This window comes from Dreissena polymorpha, chromosome 12, assembly GCF_020536995.1.
Source record: "Dreissena polymorpha isolate Duluth1 chromosome 12, UMN_Dpol_1.0, whole genome shotgun sequence".
NCBI lineage: Eukaryota > Metazoa > Mollusca > Bivalvia > Myida > Dreissenidae > Dreissena > Dreissena polymorpha.
In genome coordinates this window covers 48,038,213-48,057,978 of record NC_068366.1, presented here as the reverse complement: position 1 = coordinate 48,057,978, position 19,766 = coordinate 48,038,213, and the positions used below count along the sequence as shown (strand labels likewise).

General features: G+C 35.0%; 1 protein-coding gene across 3 annotated transcripts in view; it reads right to left on the bottom strand.

The window, feature by feature from the left end:
• LOC127853537 (glutamate [NMDA] receptor subunit 1-like) overlaps positions 1-19,766 on the bottom strand; it is a 48,405-nt gene that overhangs the window by 8,448 nt on the left and 20,191 nt on the right. For all 3 annotated transcript variants that reach the window (XM_052388090.1, XM_052388092.1, XM_052388091.1), the window contains exons 6-15: positions 19,426-19,609; positions 18,012-18,249; positions 16,979-17,096; positions 13,857-13,981; positions 11,701-11,874; positions 8,614-8,848; positions 7,762-7,910; positions 5,830-5,987; positions 4,472-4,752; positions 3,635-3,780 (exon numbers count right to left, since the gene is read on the bottom strand). In XM_052388090.1, coding sequence (XP_052244050.1) covers positions 3,635-3,780; positions 4,472-4,752; positions 5,830-5,987; positions 7,762-7,910; positions 8,614-8,848; positions 11,701-11,874; positions 13,857-13,981; positions 16,979-17,096; positions 18,012-18,249; positions 19,426-19,609 — 1,808 coding nt within the window. The remainder of the gene's footprint in view (positions 1-3,634; positions 3,781-4,471; positions 4,753-5,829; positions 5,988-7,761; positions 7,911-8,613; positions 8,849-11,700; positions 11,875-13,856; positions 13,982-16,978; positions 17,097-18,011; positions 18,250-19,425; positions 19,610-19,766) is intronic.

Sequence of the window (19,766 nt, the reverse complement as noted above, 5' to 3'; positions counted from 1 at the left end):
CCATGTTTTTCAATGGATCCGAACCACTTTTGAACTCAACCAAGATATCATTAAGACAAACATTTTGACAAAGTTACATGAAGATTGGGCATGAAATGTGACTTCTACAGTGTTTACAAGATTTTTCTTTTTTTTGACCTAGTGACCTAGTTTTTGACCCGGCACAACCCAGTTTCGAACTCGGCTGATATTTTATTGGGACAAAGCTTCTGACCAAGTTTCATGAAGATGGGACAAGAAATGTGGCCTCTAGAGTGTTTACGAGCAAATGTTAACGGACGGACGGACATACGACGGACAAAGACCGGTCACAAAAGCTCACCTGAGCAATCAGTAAAGCTAAAAACAGATGAACATAGTTGCATCAATAACAGTCCCCTATTTGTCATTTTTTGGCAATTTTGTGCTTTTGGTAATGATAATAATTATGGTACTCTGCAAGTTACTTAAAGCTATTGTCATCCAAACTACTCAACTCCAATTTCAGAAATTGAGAAAAACTGACTTACTGGAGTATGTAATGTACACATTGCAAACATTGGCGTAGTTCTATTAAAATCTATGATAAACTATCTTCAATTATTGCTTGCAAACATTGACCTGGAACCACTGAAATCTATAAGCATGAATCTATTGCTTCAATTATCGCTTGCAAATATTGACCTGGAACTATTGAAATCTATTAGCATGAATCTATAGCTTCAATTATAGCTTGCAAACATAGACCTGGAACTATTGAAATCTATTAGAATGAATTTATAGCTTCAATTATAGCTGCTGTTAGCATACATTACAAGCTTAAATTAGGACATTCACCACATACTTTTGAAATCTATAAGCATGAATTACCCGCTTCAATTATAGCTTTTCAATTTGACATGATACTTTTTAAATCTATAAGCATGATTTACCCGCTTCAATTATAGCTTGCAAACATTAACATGATACTATTCAAATCTCTAAGCATGATTTACCCGATTCAATTATAGCTTGCAAACATTAGCATGATCATACTATTTAAATCTATAAGCATGATTTACCCGCTTCAATTATAGCTTGCACACATTGCCCTTACACTTATCTTATTATACATAAAATAAGTTTGTGTTCATGAAAGTGTTAACCCGTGCAATAATGATGCAATAACAGTGTGCATTTCGATGTGACTTGATTCTAATACGGAAACAAATAATTTCATAGCAATGTCATTTAAATATATATTAAAGCTTAACAGCCAATGTTAGATTTACATAATTAATGTTTAAGCTTTAGCATATGACAGAATCAAGATGATGTTAAAGGGAAATCAACTGTAAGATACCACATAACAATGGGTCAAATACAACGATTTTAAACAGACTTTATTGTTTTAACATGTAGAACAACAATATTAATGATAAAATATCATTCCAGAATTATACTGAAAATATCAGATAAAATTTTATCTTTTAGATAAGCAAAAGCTTTAATACCGCAAGTGTACAGAAAATTTTAACATAAACCTACATGCTATAAAAGCAAAGTATTTTCCTGACAATAGACTTAGCTTGTAGAAGACTTCATAATGTACCCTATAGTGTCAATACTTTTTCCTAAGTAATTTAAGACAAATTTAATTGTAATAATCATAGAATTATACTTGATACTGATGATTTGGAAAACTGTTTTCTAAAATGCTTTTATAACAAAATATAAACACGTCTTAAAATTCATCATTGCTTCATATTTGCAATCATACACCAATCCTAATTTTGCTAATTGTTGAAAAGAAAACTGCTCACCTTCTTTCAAATAAGGAATGAATATGAAATGACAGTTAGTTTTTTATGATATGTAAGCAAGGAAAAATACGAAAAAAAACCCAGGCCAAACAATATTGCGGAGGCATGAAAATGCAAAGCATGTATTCAGTGTATAGTTTTTTATTACTATAGTATGTTAGTAATGTTAATTTGAAATTGTTTTAAAAGATATGGGGAATATTATGTTCTCTCTTTGACCCCTTAATATTGGATATTGTAAACCAGAGTATTGGTACCCTACTTTAGCGACCTTTATGGTAGGTTCTTGTTGAATCAGAGGTTTTTTTTGAGTTGTTAAAAGAAAAAAAGCTCACAGTCACCATCTCTTGGCTGATCATAAATGAAAAAAAAACAGGTCAATATTTTTATTCATCAGAACACAATGCGTTCTTATAAAATATTTCCTCTTTAATGTATTCTACATTGTCTGTGGACATTTTTCCACAAGAAATACACCTCCCCTCTAATGTCAGATTAAAGGCTTTTTATAGTATGCAAATCTTGAAAAAAAGAATAACCTTTTTTCAAGATGCAGTTTGACACTATCAACACAATCAATTATTTATTATTATTATTACAGATGATAGACATTTTAGGAAAAAAACAACAAATATAAGGACCAGAGGTTAATAATTATGTTTCTAATAATTCATAGTCATATATTTATATAATATATGTGATGTAACAACTTTATGAATATTACCCACACCTTAACAAGCACATAGCAAGCTAAGCATATTGGTTGAAATCACTACACTGCTGTATAATAAATCTGTAAACTTTAAGGAATGATTGCATATAATTATGAAAGAACCATTGCAACACAACCAAACCACATTTTCAACTTAAAGTTTCAAATGTATTCAAAATAATTATGCTCTAGTCAAGCTACAACTGCACATAAGCTACCAAAACACACAATTTCTGAACAATTCACCCATATTAATTCAAGATCATGAGCCAAAATACAGTGAGCTTTGGCTCGTGATAACCATCTTGAAAGAAAAAACAACAGGTGCTGAATGGAATCTCAGGCAAAGTACACATATCAGCTACCTAAGCACACAAATCAGCAGAAATATCCATCTACAACCACCAGTAACAGAGACCTCGTCCTTAACCTGACTGTCCCCAAATAAACACCTTAGTTCCTATTTTAATGATCACCAAACTTCAGCCTTTACCCAACATGACTCAAATCAATCCCAAGGTCAGTCTCTAAACAAGCGTGCTACATTGTATATCCAAAGTTCAATAAAGATTGGCAACTGCAAACTACAATTATTGACTCAAAACCACCTGTTTGCTGTTTTCCTATTTTAAAAAGAGCGATCTTGACACATGTGGCCCTAAATGCCATAACAAGTTAGTTCTGCTTGAAAGCTACCTACATAAAAGAAATTCAGCAAAATACAAACTGAAAAACGCAAGTGATTGAGCAGAAACTTTTTCTAATTTTAAAAAACAGTGAACTTGACCTAACATGCCCTAAACACCATACCAAACGATGCTTTCATGCACCTTTTCTATATCTTCTAAGTTTCATTAAGATTCCTAATGTACATTTACAAAAAAAACTGGTAGAAGTAGCCAACAATTCCCAAATCTAATTACCAGGATTTTCAACTTTGTTGAATAGCAGAATAAATTATGTTATGGCTGTCCCATACACGACAGAAATACTCCATATAGTGGTAAGAAATTCTTTAATTTTATATTAGGACAAAATGCATATGATCATTCAATGCTAGTTAGAGAGAGCACTTCATTGATTAAAACCTATTAAAATATTGCAATAATTGTAATAATCTATGAAATAAATTAATTTGTACCGCAATATTTCCCCTCCATCTATCAGCAGCATTCCTGGCCAGTTCCAGTTCCTTCTCCTTCAGTCCCCGATGCCGCTTGTACAGGATCTCCACAAATATCAGGAATACTCCCGCTACAATCCCTCCAGCCACCATCATAAATACTCCTAGAACAGGGGGGTCATACAGACGTTAATGCACAGGAAAATGACAGGTAACATACAAACCAGGTGTTGTAATTAACGGGTAGATGATTCACCAGTAGTTTGACAGCGAAATTACAAGGTTTGAATCATAAAAAAACATAGATATTCCAGAAATATAAACATTTCCTGTTACAGTTTGCATACATAAATCTAAAGAAACATTTCTACAATAGACAGTGTGTTCATAGTGTGAACAAAAATCTACAATAACTCATTAATATTACTTTAGAACGCTGATCTTTTTTTAACTTTTCCTTAGTAAAACGGAAATGCTCCTTACTAACAATTAAATTACAAATAATGAATTATGGAAAATTTTGTGCAAAATGTAATATATGTAAAAACTATGACAAACAAACCATTAACATCTTAGTGCATTCAATTTGTTCTGCACCCATTAACATTCCCTTATCACAACAGAATGATCCACCCACACACGCTAATACACTTGGTTGCATTGGTGTAGTGGATATGGTGTCTGCATAGTGCCAGGGAGGTCACGGGTTTGATCCTCACTGTGGAGATGTCTTTAGATTCACCCAAATACACCAAGGACTGCTTCTACCAAGAAACGGACTCAAGAGGGTTTAATAAATAGGCCTTAGGCTTTGAATACAATCAAGGTAAAATAAATAGGTTTAAACTAACACACCTGCCATATTGGTAAGACCCAGGGTAGCGGGTGTTGGGGCACGCTCGGGGCACTCGGTGCTCTCAACAAGTATCCATTCATTGTCCAGTTTCTCCATGTCCCCTCCCTCGTGCAGCCCCAGTATTGCCAGGGATACCCTGTGGGTCCAGGGGCTGCCCTTTTTTAGCCCCACCCCCAGGCCGGACCTCCCAAAGAGTTCCCCCACCCTAACCAGGTCACAGTCCTTGAGGTCCTCATACTCAAGCCTGGACGAGTCCCAGATGAAGGCTTGAAGCTTCTCGCTGGAATCACAAGGAAAGCGTTTACTTTTAACCCATTTATGCCTAGTGGACTCTCCCATCCTTCTAAATTGGATCAATTTATTTCCAAAATTATGGATGTCTAGTATATTTATTTCTATATTTAGAATATTTCTTACAGAAATTCCTTTAAGCAAACAGCGCAGACCCTGATGAGACGCCGCATCATGCAGAGTCTCATCTGGGTCTACGCTGTTTGCCAAGGCCTTTGTTCTAGACCCAAGGCATAAATGGGTTAAGGGTTGTCCTTCACTTGTGATATGTAAGCAACGCAAGTTAAACAATTTAAGGATTTTTATATAAAGGGGACATAACTCTGGTTACATTGAAAATGTGCAAACCAAAACATGGAGGTGTCCCATCCTTCCAACAAAAATACTTTTGCATTAACTTGACACAAACAAGAGGGACAGACGGAGGGACTAACAGACAAATAATGGGTGGACACACTGAAAAAGGCAATCTTAAGCCCCCATCAACCCCTCATAAAGTGTGGGCACAATACAATGTATCGGAACTTTTCACATGTAATTCTATACATGTCATCTTTCGCTTTCTATAAGGATATGCAACATCTACTTGACAATGAGGGACCCTAAATTGCCAAAGTATGTTTAAGTTATTTTTCTAGCATAAAGTGTGTTTGGCCATGATAATCAAACTAAAAACATTTTTTTTTAAGAATCAAGTAATAAATATTATCAGATACCAGCGGAATGGTATATGCATATGCATAATTCTGTTTGTCTTGAACTCTCAGTAAACCAGAACTCCCTGTAAACCTGACATATTGTCAGGTCTGGTTAGAGTTCTGTATATTTGTGTATTATTTTCCTTAACCACAGTGTCATTATTAATTAAGGAAAACAAAGATGTTATAATAAATGTACACACAGACAAAATCACATTGACCTACATATGTTTATGGTTATCTTTTTTTCTATCTTAATAAAATGTTTCTTTTAATAACTGAACAAAGCATTAAGTTGCAACAATAATAACTACAATGAATGTGTCAATACCCATAATGAAAATATTCCAAAGATGCAATTTTCTCACCCAATCTTCACATCTCTGATGGCATCATCAGCGTTGGCGTAGTTTAACTCTTCCATTTTCCTGTACATGGTGGACAGCTCGACCTGTCTCTTGAAGTACATCTCCACTGCACTGTCCTTCACTGTGGCATAGCGGAAATTCTCATTGGGGTTGCGCAACTGAAACAAGCACAGTATCATGTTATAACATACTTAGTGCGAAATCCTATACAGCAATAGGGTTTATTAGCCCATTTGTGCCTAGCGTCTAGAAAAAAGGCCTTGGCAATCAGCGTAGACCCAGATGAGACGCCGCATGATGTGGCGTCTCATCTGGGTCTACGCTGTTTGCTTAAAGGAATTTCTGCAAGAAATGTTCCAAACTATAGAAATAAATATACTAGAAATCCCTAATTTTGGAAATAAATTGGTCCAATTAGGAAGGATTGGAGAGTCCACTGGGCATAAATGGGTTAATAAACAAAACCCGAATTTTGGAAATAAATTGGTCCAATTAAGAAGGATGGGAGAGTCCACTAGGCATAAATGGGTTAATTACCAAAACCTGAACAACGGCTGGGTGCTCAACTATGTTTTACCTTGATGGTATTATGTACATTATCAGTTATTGACATGACATAATGACTGCAGAGAAATATTTCATACATATCTAAGTTACATAAGTGAATGTAAACACAACTGAATAATCATTATTCTTTATGGGACATATATACTGTATAATCATTAATCTTTATGGGACATATATACTGAATAATCATTAATCTTTATGGGACATGTATACTGTATAATCATTATTCTTTATGGGATATATATACTGTATAATCATTATTCTTGATGGGACATATATACTGTATAATCATTATTCTTGATGGGACATATATACTGTATAATCATTATTCTTTATGGGATATATATACTGTATAATCATTATTCTTGATGGGACATATATACTGTATAATCATAATTCTTGATGGGACATATATACTGTATAATCATTATTCTTTATGGGATATATATACTGTATAATCATTATTCTTAATGGACATGTATTTGCATTGATTTCGTGGGTAGACTGTTCCAAGAATATTTGATTCCAATCAATAATTAGGCCCCAATTTTTTTGGGGGGAACAAATTACCTTAGGCGTCAAATAAATAACTATCCAACATTATCCACCCACACATTCATTGATACACTTTTTTCTTAAAACTTGCTGTAGAGCTTCTAATGCAAAGATAAAACATAATTTTTTGCTTAAATTAATGATAACCCATAATATTCGCGCCTTCTCTAATAAGTGACGATAAAGGTATGATTGTCGTCAGCATTGCCACGATTGCAATTGCGTAAGTTTAATTGGACTAATGAGAAATGGGCTTTGCGGCCTAAAAACACTTGTTAATGGTAATAAAGTTCTTCTAATCTGTTTACTAGTTAATTTGCATGCAATAAAAAGGGCCATGGACTGGTTAATTGGAAAGTGATAAACAGGGCCCACCTTCTGCAAGTGACTCCTTGTCCCCATCAAGATTTATTGAGGACAGGTAAGTTATTTTTGTGTAGCCAAATTCAGAAATGCACATTCTGCACTACTCCTCGTAGTTTTTCAACATAGAGGATCAATGTTCGAAGATAAGTTCTGAGCAAGTTTCATGATGATTGAGCTAAAAATTTGATTTCTAGATTGTTCACAAGTTGTTTTTTTATGAAACCTAATGAGTGTCATGACCCAGTCTCACACTCCGCTGAGATATAATTAGGCCAAATGCTCTGACAAAGTTAAATGAAGATTGGGCAATAAGTACAAATGTATAAATAATGGCAATACATGTACATACAAGAAGACGAACAATAGACAAAAGGTGATCCCACAAGCTCACGATTAGCATGTCTTGCTCGTGTGAGCTAAAGAAACAATTTCCCAATCACCTACCCTAGAATCGTCAATTCCAGATATGGAGGCATCAGGCCTGTCCAGTACCAGGAAGGCAGCCAGGTTGGCCGTGTAGGAGGCCACGATGATCATGGCAAAGCCTGCCCATACCATGCCCAGTACACGCGCACTGAAGCTCCTGGGAGTGCCTGCCGGGAAGGGTATGGATCAGAAGTAACATCTCACATGTGTGTGTCATGGAAGTAACATCTCACATGTGTGTGTCATGCAAAAATTCATGCACAGAAGAGACTTTATTTGTTCGGTTATGTTTGCAGAATGTTTAAAGATACAAATAGAATTTGAATTTTTTACAGGACCTTTTTACTACGGATATTAATTCCTGTTGTGTTGAATAGTAACAAACATCCTTGATACAGTATTTTTATTCCACTATCATAAATTATGTATGTTAACACAATGTCAAAGAGAGGCAAATACACAAAACATGTGTGAATACAAAAAGTGAATACTGCACTTCTTTCTCTTAAGTCTCAAGTTCATTGTTTCTGTTATGGATACACATAACATTTCAAATGACCAACAGTTTTAAGATTGAAAACTTGCATTGATGACTGAACTTGATAAAGACCACATCAGTATGTTTCTTAAGCCTTGCCCCCATAAGCATTTTGTGAAAATGGCATTTGCAACTAGCATAAAAGCAGATCAGCCTGCAAGTAACTCGCAGTCTGTTCAGGTTTTATGCTGTTTGCTGCTCATCAGTAACTAAGGGTTGGAAATGAAGCCTGTAAATAATGAATCTAGTAAGAAAGGTTTTTAATTAAATTCAACTTTCTAATGTACTACAAATGCGTCAAAATACATATCTAAGTGGTAAAGGGTTAATACCTTCTCCAATACCGCTGTTGAGTAGCACTCCCCAGGCAAACCACATGGCACTGGAGAGGTTTAGAGCGTCCTCCTCTGTATCATCGTTCTTGGCAAGTTTGAAGCGGCCAAACGGGCTGAAGCGGTCCAGCAGGTACAGCACGAGAGCCACAATGTGCACAGACAGGGCCACCAGGATCCACAGGGTGTCTGTGAAGGGCTGCAGGAAAGAGGCCAGGCTTGAGTCCTTTTGGGCCTAAGAATGCAGAATAGTGTGAAAACATGAGTATCGTTCTGGAAAAATGGAATGCATGTGCTAAAATTGTCGACTAAGATTAGCCAGTGAATGCACAGGCTAATCAGGGACTAAACTTTCACTTTTTGGAAATGAAAATCCAGTCTAGCCTAAAGATTTGTCCCTGATTGGAATAAGCCGACTGCACAGGCTAATCTGGGATGAAATTTTAAGCACAGTGTTTGCAGAACGGGGCTCAATTAGGAGGTACAACACTGAACTCTTGATATGAGTGGTTAAACATTAGTACACAGAAATGAGACCAGGCTAGCCCCCTTAAGGGTATAGACAATCCCAGAATCGATAAATTGACCGCCGCCATATTGGCTATCACGAGTTCCACTGCCATGACGGTACTGAAGAATCTGGAAGACTACAGCATTCAAACATCTATCAAAAACAAAGATTGAAAAACATAAATGAATTATATTTTACATCGTTAAAAAATAAAAAATAAAATAATACACGCCAGATTTCTAACATATGTGTCTCTGCAACAATAAAAGGCCAAAATTGTATTTTTTTAAGAACTCCTTTCAGTTATGCCTTTGCACAAAACACAATTATTTCTTTATTGAATTTTATTATTATTTAAATAATTATAAAGGTTATATCTGCATATAAAGTCTGAAGTAAACTTTGTGTATTTTAGCGTTAATAATTTCTGAGATATTAATTAGCGAAATTTTTAAAGATTTATGGCCGAGATATAGCATTTCTTTGAAAATCAGATATCTACCTTTGTTTAAAACATAATTATTTCTGTATAAACATTTCTATAGTTCCAGATATACTCATTAAGAAACTTTATAAGATTCAATACCGAGACAGACTTTTTTTATTTTCGTTATTTATATTTTTGTCTTAAGTGTAATTTTTTAAGTAATGTAAAACTCTATAGCCAAACTAAAGTTTGTGATTTAAACTAAAACTGGTCCGGAAATATTTATAAGCCAAACTCTAGTCTAAAACTTTCGTGTTTTTGTATAAATATCTTTTATTTAAAAATCGCTTTCAAGCTTAAACAAAAATCTCTAGCCGGAAATAAATTTTGTGATTTTAAATGAACTAGTCCAGGGAATATTCATGGCAGGTTTTTTTAATGGAAAAGTGAATATCTGCTTTTGTTTATAACTTTATTTTTATTTTATTATTTTAATACCTTTTAATGTTAGAATCAAAGTCTGTAGCCTGAACATACTGTGTTTGTGTTGTTCTCAATACCAGTATTTACTTAACTGATTGCTTGCTTTACTTTATTTTCTTAATAAAATCTAAAATTGCGATAAAAATGCTCAAAATGACACATATGTAGCCATACGTAAACTTAAATAGTTACCAATTATGTAAACTACGTTCCGTAATTGTATTAATTTCTTTATAAATTTTAACTATAAAGTTTAGATTTAAAATTAAGTATTAAAACACGAATGCAATAAGTGAATGGTTTTCTTTGTTAATTACGGATTGTCAATTTAAGAAAGATAATGGTAAAAAAACCCACACATCTGCGATTGAGGAACGAAAGCATTCCCTCAGTGGGAGACGATGTCCCAATGGTGGATTAAAAGTGTTAATTGGTATGTCCGTGACACCATATATCACAACATGTGTAGATGCTGTTATTAAGATAAGATACCATGTGTCACCTTCTAATAACATGTCAAATGACAATCAAGGCCTAATTATTGCTGAGTTTTATCAGAGACATAGATCTGGTTTTCATGACTCTAAAACAATGCAGATGAACCTGATAAAATATTTATTTAAATAAAACGAACTAGTATATGATAATCGATAAGAGAAACCATCTAAATCTTCAAATATATTTCATAAAATCGCGCCCCGTCGTTTTATTGTTCATGGACCTTTATAAACATATAGGTCCCTGCATTGTTCTTCAGTACCGTCATGGCGGCGCATGCCAGTATTCAGGGGCGGTAATCCGGGAGTTACTGATTTTTGGGATTGTCTATACTGTGGGACACATAAGAAAACAAGAGATGTGTTTGTCAGAAACACAATACCCCCTACTGCGCCGCTTTGAATGATTTTTTTTTATCATATCCCTTTAAAAATATAACTTACCTTGTGAAAATGATCTGTACCTGCCAAATGATATAAAATAGAAATGATCTACCATGAAAGCTTATTACTTCCCTTGGATTTGTTTTTTTAAACTTTGACCTTGAAGGATGAGCTTACCTTGATCTTATACCACTCAAAATGTGCAGCTCCATGAGATACACATGCATGGCAAATATCAAGTTTCTATCTTCAATATTGCAAAAGTTATGGTCAACCGTCAATGTTAAAGTTTTCGGACGGACAGACAGACAGACTGACAGACCGTTCAACTGCTATATGCCACCCTACCGGAGGCATAAAAAATGTGGTAATGGTAAACTTATATATATGGGGTATATATATATATATATATATATATATATATATATATATATATATATATATATATATATATATATATATATATATATATATATACTTTTATATATTTAAAGCGTTAAAAAACTAAAAAGATGAACTATTTCACTGATCCTACGTTTTTTCATGTCTTGGTGATGGAAATCTTTGTGCTTATAATAAGAAAAACAGTAATATTTGTGGCGATGTCAAGGAAACTTTCATAGCCGTTGAATGAATACTGAGGGAGAATACATTAATATATATAATATACAATAAGGAGAAAATTGCATGACTATTTATAAACCTTGACAATGGGATATTGCCCTATAACGGCCCATATTGTAGAGTGAATAAAAGTCCTACAGTTTTGTACAGACAGTTCCTACCTTCTTCACAAGTATGCTGAGGCCCTGGTACTTGAAGGGCTTGGAGAAGTCAATGGCGGCAGCCCTCTCGGGGTTAATGGTTAGGGGGGCAACTAATAGGTCAGAGGTCACCCCATCATCCCTTGTCAGCTCTCCCATCATACCCGTCCACTCCTTCTTCGTGCCATTGCCAACCTGCAGAACAGAGGTGTTTCTCAGACAAAAACATTTGAATTCAGACTTTTTTACAATTCAGATCTCAGACCTTTTTTTATTTACAAAACTGCCAATTTCTTAAAAAATCTGCAAGTTTTAAGGGCCCTTAAATACAGCCATTATAAATGAGACAATCTTAAGTTTGGCATATTTGTTATAAATCTAAGGCAATAATTCAGAAGTGCTTTGAACAGGCACATATCATGCCTAAAAATATTGCAAACAAGACCTAGTTTTTTACCCCATCTGACCCGATTCAAACATTGCCTTGACATTATGGAGATTAACATTCTGAATAAGTTTCATCAATGTTGAGCCACAAATATGGCCTTTAAAGTGGTAAGAAGCTTTTTTTAAATATTTGATCTTGTGACCTAGTTTTTTAATGCTTTTGACCCAGATTCATACTAGGCTTAAATATTATCAAAATACACATTCTGTTTCAGTTTCAACAAGAGATGTGTTTGTCAGAAACACAATGCCGCCTACTGCGCCGCTTTGAAGCCATATACATGTATTTGACTTTTGATATTGAAGGATGACCTTGACCTTTCACCACTCAAAATGTGAAGCTCTATGAGATACACATGCATGCCAAATATACCCGGTAAGTTGCTTTCTTCAATATTGCAAAAGTTATGACCAAGGTTACAGTTTTGGGACAGACAGAATGACATGACAGGCAGAATGACAGACAGACAAACAGGCATAAAAATAATATACCCCAATCATTCGATCCAGGGGCATAAAAAGATTGAGCTATAAATGTGGCTTCTAGAGTGGTAACAAGGTTTTCCCAAAGTATGACCCGTTGACCTAGTTTTTAAATACACATAATCAAGATTATAACTCGACCTAGATAATTTTAAAAATAATCATTCAAACCAAGTTTCATCAAGATTGAGTCACAAATCAAGTCCCAGGAGTCATTTATGTAAGATTTTAATTGGCAACAAGTTTTTGAAGCCCTGTGGCAAAAATTAGAACTCAGCCAAGATATTGTCAAGATTAACATTCTGCAAGTCAAGTGAGCTAAAAAAAAAAAGTTAGAGAGTAGGCATGAAACTTCGGCATCATTTTTATCAGGCAAGGTCCATATTTCAAAAGTTTTTCAGGCAATCTTGCTGGTTATCAATTTAGAAAGAGATATGCCCACACAAAAGTACAACCAAATTTGATAATTGTACTATTAAAACAATTAATATGGGTAAGAGAGCAAATAATTTAGAATTCAAGAAACATAATTAACAAAAAGCTGAAAATGAGCTGGACGGTTATCAAGCTTTGGATGAGATATAATGGGCACACAAATTGTTACCACGTTTGATGAGGATAAAATTAAAACTACCTGTGTTAGAAAGCAGTCATGATTAATTTGGCTTTTTTTGTAATAATTCACGGGCCATACAAGAGCTGCACCAAGACAGCCTCTCAATGATTCTTCTGCTTTGAATGTATTATGCAAATTTTACGATCTCCCACAACTTACGCTATGTGAGTTAACACTTCCATTTCTTGATAATATCACATGTTTTAAAATGATATATTGCGATTTGAGATACTTTGATAAACTGTGCCATTATCAAATTTGAAAGATATTGTGTGGAAGCAACTTTGCCCCTCAGCTTTGATCCCCAAATAAATAGGCATCTTTCTTTCCTCAAAATTAACCAACATTATGCCATACCAATATGCATGATTGTAGGTCTCAGTATTCTCCAGAAATGGTGCAATTACACACTGTTTTATGGACCAACCATCCAACCAAAGGAAGACAGAGGAAAAGCAATAAATGATATAATTATGAAAATAATATTAATGAATAATTTAGCTTTAAACCATTAAAAGTTGAGTTATTTATCATTCGCTGCTTAAAAAACACACCCTTATCTAGGAATTTAATTTTATATAGCAATTTTACTGTAAATTGAGCATATCTATAGCTAAAATAAGTTACCAACCCTTTTAAAAGAGCCAAATATATTTTCTGCACTCAGATGTACACTGTATGTGAAGTTCACTTTGCCAGCAATAAGTTTCAACATCTCCATGCAGTAACCATAGCAACAGTGGAATGTTGTTTCCCCTGCAACAGTTACCATGGCAATAAAGGTACCTTGTCTGCATTGAAACATTAATCATAGCAACATTTATACACTGTCTACTCAAAAACTGTAACCATAGCAACAGTGTACTGTTGTCTAAAATGAAAAAGTAACCACAGTGAGTGTTATGTTGTCTCCCGTCAAACTGAAACAATAGGGAGAGTAACATGTGGCCTCCCCTGAAAAGTATCCATACCAACAGTGGTATGTTGTCACCTGAAACCGTAACAATAGCAACAGTGGTATGTTGTCTCTCCTGAAACAGTAACAATAGCAACAGTGGTATGTTGTCTCTCCTGAAACAGTAACCATAGCAATAGTGGTATTCTGTCTCTCCTGAATCAGTAACCATGACAACATACCACAGCATCTATATAAGCTAGTAGCAATCAAAGTGGTATAACTCATACAAATAAAACAAATGGTTCATGTATGTTATATAAGGACAAGAGTGCCGTTTTGACTGATTTAACATCCGGATTACATATGTCTGCAAAACGTGTATACTATGTATATAAAAAATTATGGATACAACAAGCATGCCATGCTATGAAACCAAGTCTAAAAGTTGAAATATTATTCTCATTAAATTAAAATAATGAATATGCAATCTCAAGCTAGGTCAGCATCTATCTACACACAAAGAATAATCTCGATTCAGACTCAAATAATTGAGAAGATATGGTTGCAGTATTTTTAGCAACAATGGCCTTGACGTTGATCCATTTGACCTGAAATGAAGTCCCGAGCCAAGTCTAAATGACAAACCAACAGAAAAAATTTCAGTACAAAACCTCCATTAAACATGAAAGTTGTTCAATCCAAACTATTGTTTTTTCTCTTAAATGTAACAGTGACCTTCACCTAAACCTGACTGGCCCCAAATTCAATCTCAAACACAAATTTCGTGTTATACCTCCTTCCATAAAAAGTATTGAAACTGTTAAATAGCAGTGACTTTGACCTTAACCTTACCACCACTATATGTAATCCTACCCATGTAAGCTCTTAAACAAACACATTTTAATTCAATACCACAATACAGTAGACTCTCTGTAAACCGGACGGTCTCGGGACCGGCCTGATCGTCCGGTTTTCAGAGAGTTCCGGTTTACCAAGAGTTTTCATATTGCCGAAATATACATGGTATACATTGTGTACAGAATCACATAAAAATAAAACAAACCATATACATTTACATGTACCATGTGATAACTGTACCCAGGTACTGATGATGTTAATTGCATTCTTAAAAAATGTGTTTTTAATCGATTAAAAGCAAAAACAATTCCATACCGACTTGTTTTGATTAATCCCAAAGTGAGCGTGGTGCTTTATACATGTACGTACGTGGCATTTGTCATATAGGCGAGTGACGACACAAATAAGATTGTTGTAGATACACGATTTATTATTCAATACATACATGTACCACATTTCATAAGACATACACACAAGCAAAAAACAGCGTCATAATTATTTTTCAAGATATTCATAATCTCAAAACCTACTAATTCTTGAAGTTTACGATTTCACGAAAAAGTCCAAGATCACTCTCTGCTTGAAAGCACATTTCTCCTGTACGATCTTTTTTTCTGCAATGTTAAGGAGGGTGTCTGCCGTTGCCAGGAAGTCGCCATCCTTTTCAATTCCATACCGCTGCATACGGAGGGCAAAGTCCTTTATCATAGGCGATAATAAATAAATAATAAAACGATCAAATCAATCACTTTTTGGTGTTACCGCACGTCTATTATAGACATTCACAGTTTGTTTTACATTACTTAATCGGACTCCCATAGTGCGGTAACGACTTGACACCTTTATGGTTTGTTTAATCCGATTATCGATAATTGCGCGAGCATAATGTGTGACACCGCACTCGCTGTGCTGACTAGGTATTGTTATTTTCACGCCTCGGGCATCTTGAGAATTTAGACCGTCCGGTAAACTCAATGTATTTTACGTTGAAAATGACCAAATTTACGGAGATACCCGACCGGTTTCCGGTTTTCAGAGAGTTCGGTTTATTAAACATTTTTTAACAAAGAAATAGAAGGAGAAAATACGGGACTGGACCGACCGTCCGGAATCGGGAGAGTTCCGGTATTCAGAGAGTCCGGTATTGGCAGAGTCTACTGTACAAACTAAATTGACAGTGGATTGCGTGGAAAATGATTTCCTGTTTTAAGTAAAAGTGACCTTGAACTTAACCAGACTAGCTCCAAATATATATCTCAATATATTCTCTATTCAAGATTGCTATATCTAATGTGTTATGAAAATTGATTGTTGCAAACTAAAGTTATTGACAAAAACAATCTATTAGAGAAGAAAACATGAAGATGGCAAATTAGGGATTTTTCAAAGGGCATATTTCATAAAAGCTTCATGGTGAAGATAATATGCATAACAATCTTAAGAACATGGTTTCATTATGATCTGAGGTAAACTAATGAAAAAGAGAGATGACAAGGTAAATTTTGCTAATTTTTACAATTCAAGTGCCATATTCATAAAGTTTTAATGCCATCTGGTTGCTTATCGAAATGGGCCGAGATATTATGCTAATATATAGTGAAACCAAGTTTCATGATTATTCCATTTAAATATTTTTTGAGTAATTGAGCATACATTGTTCTCCTGAATGCAGCCCTCCCATCCAACAGCCTGCAACGGTTATTCCAATAATTCCTCAAGTTTAGTTTTTTATCAGACATATAAAAACTCCATAAGTCTATAAATCAAACTGTCCGAACAAAATATTCTAACATGTAGATACACTGCTAATCAAGTTAATTTGTTTCAACATTTTTAATAAAACAATTGTAAAGTTTGATACAATGTAAAGACCTGAAGGAACATGTACATCATTTATAGTTGTAAAAATCATTGCAGGTCTTTTTAATAAAAAAACACTGCAATCAAACACAAATTGGTCCACATATTAAAGCACTAAAGGCACGTAACTCAAGTACCTGTGGTGGAGTTTGTAAAAGAGCAGTTAACTCCCTTTTTTTTGTCACAATGATTCATATCATTTTCTGTTAGCAATGGAAAGCGGTAGACAAAAGGCTTTGACTCAATGGTGACCACCTGAAAATAGAATAATCTCAAATTCATTCAATAAATTAACAGTTATTTTAATAAACCAATAAATAAACAAGAGGGCCTGAAATATAACATATAGAGAAAACTGCCACGCCCCCTGGCGGCCATGTTTTTTCACCGATCTGGACCATTTTCGAACTCGTCCGAGATATCAATGAAACCAATGATTGAGCAAAAATTGTGACTTCTAAAGTGTTCACAAGGTTTCTCTATAGCCATATAAGGAATACTGCCCTGCCCCCTGGCGGCCATGTTTTTCAAGGGACCGGAACCATTTTTGAACTCAACCAACATATCATTTAGACAAACATTTTGACAAAGTTACATGAAGATTGGGCATCAAATGTGACTTCTGCAGTGTTCACAAGGTTTGTCTTTTTTTGACCTAGTGACCTAGTTTTTGACCCAGTATGACCCAGTTTCGAACTCAGTTGAGGTAGAAATGGGACAAATGTTCTGACCAAGTTTCTTGAAGATCGGACAATAAATTTGGCCTCTGGAGTGTTCACACAGCAAAATGTTGATGACGGACGACGGACAAAAGGCGATCACAAAAGCTTACCGTGAGCACGTTGTGCTCAGGTGAGCTACAAATATATCTGGTTCTAAAAATACTAATGTTTCATTCATGTTTCATTCTTTATTCAAAGAACATAACCAAGCATGAAAACCTAATACTGTTGAGTAAAACTGTACCTTCTTAAATTCAGAACATTTGCTTTTTCAAATTAAAATGGTTTCTGACAAACCATATGAGGGCTTTTTCTACATCTGAAACATTCAACTCCTAAGGAACCCTACTAGCTTTGCTACCATTCCAATCCTATAAACTTAAGATGTTTGTAAAATATCTTGTACACACATTCTACAATAAATATGTTTAAACTAACTCCTATGTACCTGTAAATGTGTAGAAATCTGCACACCCTCTGGTGTATCAGTCTCTCCATTAGGCCATACTATTTCATTGCGAAGGTTCACCATTTGACCTTGAGACTCTTTGTTACCATGGTATCCAACCATTTGCACCCTGTCCTGTTGCTTATTCTGGATGTAGTATATTGAATTCAGCCTGTCTCCTTCATTTGTAAACTGAAGCATCCCTGTCCGGCCTTCAATAGTCATGCTTTTCATGTGCCTGGTACAGTGGATGAAAAAGACATTATTTTTTAGCTGTTCCCTGAGCAAGCGTGGCTTTTTGCATGTGTGTAAAGTGCCGTTCCAGATTAGCTTGGGCAGTTCTCAAACAGGGAAGACAGTTTCCACTTTTGAGGAAATTTTGTTTCAAAATGTATCTTATGAAAGAAAAGTCCAGGTGGAAAGTGTTGTCCTAATTAGCCTGCGCACTGCCCAGTATAATCTTGGACTACACTTAACATACACGCATTAAGCTCCCTCTTCCAAGAGCCAGGCTCATTTGAAACAAAATGTGAACTGTTTTCATAATATGCATGGCTTAGTTCGTAGAAAGCCACAACAAATGCTATGGAATGCTTTCGACATAAATACATTTAACATGTAGTTTTTTTGTTTGTTTTTCATCCCCGTAAATTTTAACTTAACCCCGTAAACAAGACTTTGGGATTTTGTTTATCAATATAACTTACAAGAACTTGAGTTTTTTATTTTAAACAATAACATATCCATGTTTCATACATGAAACAATTTTCAAAACTTAAAGTACAGAAAGAAATAGTCGTTTTAAGAAATTGAAAGGGTTTAAAGTAGGTAAAAATTAGCATTTTTCCACCTTATAACTAAAAAACAACTGTCAAGCTTATAAAGTATTATTAGTTTCTTTCCACATTTAAGTGTTTTTTGTAATACTTATCAAGTAACATCCTATGCAGAAAGCTTCCTTCAAAACTGTATTCTTTAAATAAAACTCCAAAGGTTCCATATCTTTTAAGACAAAATATAAATATTGTGTTTATTTGAGGACAGGATGGCAGTTTTAAGTATTGAATATAAACTCTTCCAAATTGTGTAAGAGTCTTGCAGTAATGTACTTTACTAGTATGTATACTGAAATTTTGTGAGCAACGTTCTCAGAAAACTTGTTTATAGCATGAGCATAAAGTGTCATTCCAAATAAGCCTCTGCAGTTCACACAGGCTAATCAGGGAGGACATTTTAGGATTTTATGGAATTCTTGTTTAAAGGGAGTCTCTTCTAAGTGAAAGTCCAGTTTAGGCTTAAAGTGCCATCCCTGATTAGCATGTGCCGACTGGAATGACACTGTACGCAGGTGAATTTAGCCCGGTTTTCTCAGAACACGGCTAATATGAATAAAGATATGAATACAAGTGCTCACTCAAATAGAGCCATGCCATCCCGCCACTTGCTGGTCATGGGTGTAGAGCATGAGTCCGGAGTGTCCTTGATGGCGGTCATGTTGCCCGATCTAAACAGCTCAACGACAGAGTCCACTATCAGCTTGACGCTGTCCTCCAGATTGGCTTCCTCATCCTCGTTGATGAGCTCCAGACCCACAGCACCTGCAGAACAGATAATAGAGCATCATTATCATTAACCCTTTGCATGCTGGAAAATTTGTCGTCTGCTAAAATGTCGTCTGCTAAATTTCTAAAATTAGCATTTTCTTCAATTTTTTCAAAGAATACTATCAGAATAGCAAACAGTTTGGATCCTGAT